The following is a 9,886-nucleotide window of genomic DNA, read 5'->3' on the forward strand; positions in this document are numbered from 1 at the left end:
GTCTCTCTCTTCTTTCTACCCCTCTTTCGGCTTTATATACTGACACTTCTCCTTCCGTAAATGAAAATAAAAATGGATAAACGCAGAAAAGTAGAAGGAGGCTTGTGGCTTGAAAAGCAAAAATAGAAGGGATCCTTTTCTCGTCTTATAGCTCTAGGATTAGGTAGGAAAGTTACGTCAGGAATTTTGCGGCCAGCTTTGCATAAGTTCCAGTTCTATCTCATTCCCTTTCATTCGCGTTGTTTCGTATTCCGTCTCCATGTTCCGTGATTCTCATTTTGGACGCTGATATTCGATAAAAATGCAGAACTGCGTATTAACTTCTGTATCGTAATCCGACAAGCTATTTCGCTGCTAAGCCATTAAAGTATCTTATTACATGACTGATTTATGAGATTTAATATTTTTTCTTAATTCTTAGAATTAGAAAAGAATAAAAAAATTCAATTGAACCCAGCGTAAATCAATTGGCATCAATTGATGTTGTAACAAATAAAAAAGGCTCTCTGAAAAAACGTCGCAACCATTATTTTTATGAAAAGTGATGTTTTAGAAAAGTATTTTGTGTGTGTGTGTGTGTGTGTGTGTGTGTGTGTGTGTGTGTGTGTGTGTGTGTGTGTGTGTGTGTGTACATGCTACATGTTTCCTGTAAAATTTATATGTTGGATGTAACATTCTTTCAGAGAGCTCTTGAAATAATTTTGTCTCTAGTTGAAAAATGTCGAAATTATGAAATGTATTTACATTGAAAAAGTATACAAAATTATTAGAATATATATTAATGTTTAAAATATAAAATTTCTATTATCAATTTGTGTTAGAGTTAATAAATCTATTTTCTTACAATTAACATGAGGAAATATTAAAATATAACAAAGTTATTAACAATATTTCATGAATTTATTATACGAAGAACGTATAATTTATAATTAAAATACATCCCGATTTCAATTTCGATTCATTTTCTGATAAATGACGAACATTATCCAAAAAGATGTCATCTATACATTCACATTAAAAAACAGGAATTTAAGGCTAAAGGACAAATCACTTCTCATGTTTACAACCATTTTAAATGTTCCTATGCAACGAACTATATAAACGAACGTTATAAACGTAATGTTAATCATTTGATATCGATCAATTTTAAATTATTGCTAAAAAGGAGAACCTGTGTGTTCCGAAACGTTCAATTCTATATGTATGTTTTTCGTATAATAAATTGATGAAATATTGTTAATAACTTTATTTTGCTCAATTATAAACTGTTTCTTTATACATTTGCTTTGCAAAATACATGCGTTTTGAATATTAAAATATAAATTTACGTAAGAGAATTTTAAAATATAAAGTATTCATCATTTTTGACAGTCAACGAACCTAATTTATCGTTATAATTAATACGATGAACGATCATGATATCATGTACATGAGTAAATTCAAGGTGTGATGTTGGTTTCATCGTGTTGTAAAAGTCGTTCCCCGAGATGGGAACGACGAAAGGCCGAGGAGGCCGAGGAAAATGAATTGCATCGATATGCAAATGTCCTTCGAGCATAATCAATTTGACATATATCCCGTATTTTTTTTTCTACTGTAATATTTTTACATACAAATACAAGCATTAATATTTTTTTTTTCAAAAGTAATTTAATTTGCAATATAAAAGAGCTTAGACAGCTTTTCTCATGAAAAAAACATAACGTTTCACTACTCGCGAGACCCATAGCAAATTGATGAAATTATCACTTCGGGGGAAGATTTTACGAAAAGTGATCTTCGGCAAGTTCCATCTTTACAGGCCGAGCACGTCTGATATAAAGTATTTCACGTTGTTGGAATGTAGAAAAAAAAATCGGAAGATCTGTCTTTCGTGACGCGTTTCGCCTTCCCGAACACAATTCCGCGCAGCCGGTGTTCAAGAATGAGGTATAAACCGTTGATAAATGATCACGGCAGAAAGAACAGCCTCGTAATTGTAGTCTTATTAATGGCTCGCAACTGCACGGTGTAACGACCTGTAGCTATAACACGCATCTCGTTTGTATTTCGTAACCGTAATCTGCCAATTTACGGCGTGAAATCGCTTGTAGCACGAAAACGTGCATGAAGGTATTCAAATAGGGAGAGAATGAAAAACAAAGTATCTAGAATAAATTCTCAATTGCTTCGAGAAAACAGATTTCTTTCGATTAATTCGAAAAGTTAAATTTACTTGTAATTACCTATAATTACAGGTATTAAATAAATTTTTCTTTCAAAAGTTTCTAGAAGTTACACCAGTATAAATTAATTATTATATATTTAGTTTAATTATTAATACTTATTAATTAGAAAGAAATTGTTAAGAACAGAAATTTTTCTTCATCGATATATATTTTATTAATCCTGAATTATATTCTTTTAGAATGTCCAGAGGTCAAGGAGGATGGTCCGACGAGCCCTGCACTTCCGGCAGTGCAAATCGTCGCAGTGGAGCACGGCAGACGGCGGGATCTTCGAGATCGGCATCTTCTGCCTTGGAAGAACGAGCTTCCGGTATCACGCCATGTAAAGGTGGCTTCAGATTAGGGGTCTATGGGTGGAGGAAAAAATGTCTTTATTCTCTCGTGTTAACTCTTATGGTCATCGTCATTCTCAATCTCGCCCTCACCGTCTGGCTTCTTAAGGTCATGGGATTTAGTTCCGTAAGTTCATCAATTAATGAAATATTATTGTTATACAAATCGTTAATTAATGTTATAAGATCGTTAATTAAAATTATATATTTATGGTTTCTTTAATAAAAATTTGAGAAGGCACAGAAATATGATAGCTAAATTTCGCCTATCTGTTAATTTTAGAATTTCATACATCTTGTAACTCTAGTCATAATGAGTCGTATGAGAAATAATATACACGCATTATGAAAATGCCGAAACGTACTGTGGTCCAGAATGATTCCTTCCGGTTAGTCTTCACCAAGTTTGATCTAGATAAGGATGTGTAACTTTCGACAGTCATTAAAGTCGACTTTCGTCTTGCGGCTTGGAATTAGTTTTGCGCGAGTTCCTGAGCCCGAATAACAGGCCTCGACGAAGATGTCGGATCGTACTAGCGTGTGCGATCAGAGTAGGTCGCTTTGAGAGCGGCAGTGAGGAGAACACGAAGCGCAAACGTGGTTAATATTATATAATTTGCTGTAATTGTGTGCCAGAACCGTTACATCGACGCCATTGTTATATTCGTCGTGGAAAATTGTCGTTTGCACTTCATACTTCTTCTTCATCTGGACTTAATTCGGACGCGTTACAATTACCCGTCCCCGGGAATCGACCGGGGTTCATTAGTAAGTAAGCGGCGGCGTTCGAGCGTTCTCCTTCGCTTCTCGCAATCCCGGAGAAACGGGACCCGTACCAACTTCTTGATTGCGATAATGGCTGTAATATAAAGGCCGTTTCGATGTAAATGTCTGTGCCGCGCGCGAGGACCAGGATACGAGTTTCCTAAGTTAGCGAGACACGTTTGGCGATCGAACGAGAAGACATGCTCATATATCGTATTAAATATGTCAATTCTGATATTGGTTGGAGGAAAAGTTCTGCGGTATTTTGTTAGTTCAAATTATATATACAATATCTTCATAAAAAATAAACAAAATTTAAATTTAAAAAAAGATTTTAAAGCTTGAAATCTCTACTTTCAAAAGATTACCATAGTTTTTTAATTCGTGCAAATTTGGTCATTTGTACAATATGTATAGAAAATTACGAGCTGAAAAAAGGGAAATTTTTCTTCTCACTTTGTGGATTTGTCATGTGCGAAAAAAATTTGTGAAAATTTTCAACTATCTATCGTGAAAGTTTGGAATTTTCCTTACAAAATTTTTCAAAAATGTTTCTACGATTTTTTGTTGTTGAATTATTCACGAGTTAAGTAAAAAGGAGCATTCTGACTTTAATTGCTCATAATTCCATTAAAAATCATCGTACAGCAATTAAGAAAACAGATTCTTAATGCTGATTTTTAATAGAGTTATGAGCAATCAAAATCAAAATGCTCTTTTAGTTAATCCGCACGTAACTTACAAGTAAACCTACTTTTTTGTGACTCGCCGAATTTAGTGAAACTTGGCACATTTGTAGAGCAAACAAAAATAATAGACACGTATTTTTTTAGATCAGCAATAGTACAGATTCAAGGGTGCAAACTACTTTTATAGTGATAAGCACGAGTACTTAATTTTTTGCATTTTAGCTCTATTACAGCTACTGATATTACAGCTTCTGAATTTTAGCGATGATAAGAGGCTTTCTTGTTTCCTGAAAGCAAATCCAGTATAGAAAATGTAGAATTCAAAATGGAAGACTCAATATGGCGGCCTGCTGAAAGTAAAACAATCTTATCTCTCTCTTTTTATCGAACTCTAGAATAACTGACGAGGAGGAGATAGCGAGAATCTATTCCTATGTCATTTTTTGCTTTTATTTTTCATTATTTTTCTTATATTTTTTGTTTTTATAATTTTTTAAATATTTTTACAACTTTTTCATTTTTGTTTATAGTTATGCTACTTTTTACCTATGTCTATTTTTTTATTGTATATACTCTTTACAGAAATGATATTCAAAAAAATTCTTGTATACATAAAGATTTTATACACTAAGTACACTTTATGAATGCTATGTTATTACACATTAATACTCAGAAATTTTCACAATTTTTGAAACTATTATCTACGGGATTATCAAAATTTAGTGGCTTCTCTTGTAAATATCCACTTTTGTACCGTAATGTATAAAAACAAAAGAATATTTTTAAAAAATAATAAAAAACAAAAGCAAAAAAAAAAAACGAAATGGAAATAGATTCTCATTACTTCCTCATCGGTTATTCCTGAGTTTGGCAAAAAGAAGGATAAGATTGTTTCTCTTTCAGCAGGTCGCCATATTGGATCTGCCATTTTGTATTCTACATTTTTTACACTGGATTTGCTTTCAGGAAACATAAAAGCCTCTTATCATATCTAAAATTCAGAAGTAGCTGTAATAGAGTGAGCTAAAATGCAAGAAATTAAGTACTCATACTTATCACAATAAGGATAGTTTGCACCCTTAAACCTGCACCATTGCCGATATAAAAAAATACATGTCTAATATTTTCATCTGCTTTACAAATGTACAAAGTTTCATGAAATTCAACAAGTAACGGAAGATAGGTTTACTTGTTAGTAACAAAAAGAACATTTTTTTTAAAACAAATTTTTAGAAAAAACTTTAAGCTTCACGTCAGATAGTTGAAAATTTTGCAACGAATATATTCTATATGTAATTTTGAGCTAATAAAATACCGCAGGACTTTCTCCAATTTGATATTATAAATTTTTAATTTTTATCAAGATTTTTCTTATAATTTCTTATATTATTGTATATTTTTAACATTAAACATAACGGCAACAAATAAATTAATATTTTATTCTATCAGTAATTTATTAAAAATTGGAGAATTGCATCTTAGTGTATAAATTTTAGATGAACAGACTGCACAATGCACCTCACATCTTGTAACATTCGATTCAACATGCGCAACAGAGATTCGCATAAATTCCTTCAATCCACTTTATCACCCAGTCGTACTGACGCTTTTACTTCTGCGAATCGTCATTCCTACATATCCTACGAGCGGATGCAACAATGGCATTGAAATTCGTCGACGCTAAGCTGGTGCCTAGTTCGCTCGATTAAGGTAAAACGATCGTGAAACTCTCCGACCCTGGTATCGGTTTCGCACTCCCGCTGAGTCCGACTCCAGCTACCTATTCGCCATTATCGAATTTATTCGAAATCGAAAGGAGCTCCCGCGATCTGGCGCAATGATCCCTCGATGGGGGCTAAACTCGGTGGAAATTGAGTATCAATCCGTAAGTAAGGAGCCCGGGAGCAGCAGGGATACCCCGTGGGAAATGTAAGTCTCTGCCACTTCTTTCCCCATCCCTCGTCACCCTTCCAGTTTCTCGTTTCCCTCTCTCTCTTTTTCTTTTTCCTTTCGCTATCTTTTCCGTTTTATTCCGCTTCCATTCCTTGTACAATCGTCCACCAACCCCTTACTGCTCTCTTATCCCCATTCCACATCCCATTCTCTCACAGTGATTCTTTCATTTGATCTCCCACACGGTTTTTCTTTGGTTCTTCTTTTCTCTCTGTTTCTTTCTTTTTCTCGAGACATCCTTCAATCGCGCTAATGCTACTCAGTTTGCTAATTCGCGTTGAAAACTTCTCCAACTAATGTGTCGTTCTCCCTCATTTCTCTCTCCTTCATCTGTCGTAAGTCGTAATTAGCAGCGGTAATTAAACTCTCGTTTATCGGCCGGTATTCGCGCCGATAACTCATGTCCGATTAATTGTGACTCGGTAAATCAGCGAGACAATCAATTAGGAGTTCGGGCGCGTTAATTATTGCACGCGGCCGCTGCGGGCTGCTGCGATCGACGATTTATGGAGATTTCGATTCACGGCGAGAAGTTTGGGAATCGATGTAAACCAACATATCTCTAGAAAGTCGAGATGTAAGATCGTCGATGAGTCCGCAAATCGAATGACCATGGAATATACGTATATGTACATACAACTTATGCATGACAATTTCATATACTATATACGTGCACTTCGTGAGAAAATAATCTTGTAGCGCGTATATAAAATTTTATATGTGAAAGACGGATGGGTTTCACATAAACGGATTGACTAAACGAATCCAAACTACATAAAACGTAATATAACGTCACGTACTATTTTCGCGCAGTTTAGATCAAACCTATTTTAAAGAAAGTAACAATTCATAAAAGACGTAGCACTCGAAAATTCAACAATATGACATTTTTAATATTAACTGATATTATGATTTTATAAATTTTATTATCTCAAGTATTTTTGACGATTTTAGTACGTGCAATCTTCTGGGAAATGAAACGAAATGAAACGAGTATACAGTATTACTCTCGCGTTTTTCATAACGTATGTACGAAAAAAAATGAGAGGACCAGAAGAGAGCATTCGAAATTAAGATATTTTTGTATTTTTTTTAATACAATCAACCACGACACGGATATAAGTCTGGCGACATGTTCTATTCAGGACAAATGGAGATGGCACAAATTAAACAATATTTTACAACGTTATACAAAAGATTTTGGAAACTATTTAATCCAAAATTTCTTTTACAACGAGATAAATTCTAAAAAGTAATATTTTAATGATACCGCGTTAGTAATGACATTGCTAATCAAAATTAAAAATTAAAAAATATTTTGCTAAATTAAAAAAATAGTTAAATATTATAAAAATAGCTAAAGTAAATAATTTTATTTCCATCTGGTTTTTTGTTACTTTCCATGATACTTCTTATGTATGATATACATCGCAAAGAACATAAATGCAGTTTTCGGCAATACGTATCCATTATGACGTGTAAAAACCAACATCACGGTGGTTACAAGTACCGCTGAAACCACGAGTCACGGGGTGTTACGTAGAGTTGGGAGCTGGAACTCCTCGGAACTCGGTTGATACCCATCTAGAAGTTTTCCGCTCCCAATGTGAGGTGTTCCTAGGCGAGTAAAAGCGCGATGCACTCCCAGACCGGGAAATATTTCATGCTCACCGTACTTCTCCCCCATCTTTATCCACCCATCCTCCCCGACCATTCATATTTGATGAGAGTTTCGGTCTGCCTCCCACTGCCTCTTTTCACTCTCGAGTTATCCCGTCTCGGCCAACCCCGAACGACGTTCTCCTACCCGCTCATCCTCCACCGCAAACGATACCACGAAGAAATTAAATCATTTTTCTCAATTAAGAAAACCGTCTTGCTCCTCGTAACTGCGAAACTTTCACCCCGGCGGAATTAATTAAGAGCTCCTCGATCGGTACGCTTTATTAATGAAGTCTGGTTTCGCCGCGATCAATGTTACCAGTTAATAATTTCTCGTATGGCCAACGATTTCCCAACATATTCATTCGTGAATCATACGAAACGCTCTCAGAGGCGTGCTTTACCTCGAATAGTCTTTCCGACCAAGTTAGAATCAATTTTCTTTTCTAGTGGAAAATTAAATGTCTGATATCTTTTCGCAACTTTAAGTATCTCGACGGCTAAGCTTCTTATAATTTGAGAAACTTCCTTCATTTATCATTTACGTTTTGCACCATCCGAGATTATACTTCATCAATTTTTAATACTCTTGTGTTTGTGTTATGTATCGCCGCATTTTACAATTTTCGTCTGCGTACTAGGTTTGGGTATACATATTACGTTTGCATTTTTACATCGCATCGGTACGAAAAGATTTTCCCTACGAGGCACTTTGTCGTTTCACGAGTATCAATATTTCGAGTTCCTTTCGGGATTCCTATCAAGTGGAGAGGTCTTAGGAGAGATCTTCGATTACGGACAATATATAATACACCTTGAAACGTTATGTCGGACGAACCAATATACAGACACTATATTGGCACTAACGGCTTACATACATGGCCATAGTGAACAGATGCCCCTTCCACCTAATATCGCTTGCGGGACCTTACCCTCTATAACCCTTGTATCCATAGAGAATTCACCTGTATACATTCCTTCCTACATCCTCTACGAAGATACATATTGCACACGCGCTCTCCACACCCATATAAGGTGGCTCCTTTCGCAGGATCCCTTCCATACAGAATCAATTGAAATCCGTTTCGAAATGAATAGTACTTGGCAACTCAAGTCATGTATAATACATTCATGTACATTTCCATTAATTTGTCACGTGTAAAATTAATTTCTTAAATTGTAATTTTAGTAGTTTTAACTACATAATAAAAAAAAATAAACGAAAAAAGATTTGTATTATTACACTGTTTCGTAAAAATTTTAACATAACAATAATTCTGCTTTAATATTATTTAAATTAAATTAAAGAATATTAAGAAACTTAGAAACGGTATAAAAAATTTTAATTTCGATATTCTATCAATAAATTATATTTCAATATTCTAAAAATTACTATCATATCAAATTTAATTGATATTAGTAATCAATATATAATATAATATATTTTTCTGCAATACTGTCATTAATATATTTACGTAAATGAATAAGTTTAAAAAATTCTGGCATAAATCAGAAATCATGAAATTTATAACTCTACACAAATGAAATGGTCAGATCAAATATCACTAATTTGATTTTATGATAAATTCTGTCACGCTTTTTTTATAAAAACGAGGAATAAAAATAAAAGTGATATATGACATCGTGAATTTATGCAGTTACAAGATTTTCGACAAAAATTCGAATGCAGATGTTTTGTGCGTGTGAAAGCGCAAGTGGTCACCCCGTATACGTTATACTGTATATATATACAGTGTGTTAGTATTAAAGGATATCCATTATAGCACCTAGCCACCAAGTGCAACTGCAATATAGCCGGTATAGCGCCATGAATTTTGAACGTATAGCAGTGCCGTAGTACGTTAGTGGTAGCGGTTATAGGTTGGTTCGCATGGAAGGCCGAACAGACAAGTTTATTGTTTCCAGGGATTTCACACCAAGCCACAGGAGACCATCGTACGAATCTCTTATGAAGGATCCATATTTCATCAATCAATGTTTCCTTAAATAAATATGCTTTTGTTGATTACCTTCACGTCTCGTCTCAAGCTTTTTACTGCGCATTTTTAACTTCTAACGTACTGTTACTTCATATATATTTTTTGAAATATATAAGTAGAATAAATTGCAAGAAATATAATTTACAAAACAGACATATTTATATATATATATATATGTGTGTGTGTGTGTGTGTGTGTGTGTGTGTGTGTGTGTGTGTGTGTGTGTGTGTGTGTGTGTGTGTGTATATTTCGGGAAT

The 9,886-nt window shown here is 34.3% G+C and overlaps 1 protein-coding gene across 3 annotated transcripts in view; it reads left to right on the forward strand.

Moving 5' to 3' along the window:
* Positions 1-9,886, forward strand: part of LOC108752686 (zeta-sarcoglycan) — an 80,836-nt gene that overhangs the window by 49,954 nt on the left and 20,996 nt on the right. For all 3 annotated transcript variants that reach the window (XM_018493715.1, XM_018493716.1, XM_018493718.1), the window contains exon 3: positions 2,408-2,687. In XM_018493715.1, coding sequence (XP_018349217.1) covers positions 2,409-2,687 — 279 coding nt within the window. In that variant the 5' untranslated portion in view covers position 2,408. The remainder of the gene's footprint in view (positions 1-2,407; positions 2,688-9,886) is intronic.

Source organism: Trachymyrmex septentrionalis, unplaced genomic scaffold, assembly GCF_001594115.1.
Source record: "Trachymyrmex septentrionalis isolate Tsep2-gDNA-1 unplaced genomic scaffold, Tsep1.0 scaffold60, whole genome shotgun sequence".
In the NCBI taxonomy this organism is placed as follows: domain Eukaryota; kingdom Metazoa; phylum Arthropoda; class Insecta; order Hymenoptera; family Formicidae; genus Trachymyrmex; species Trachymyrmex septentrionalis.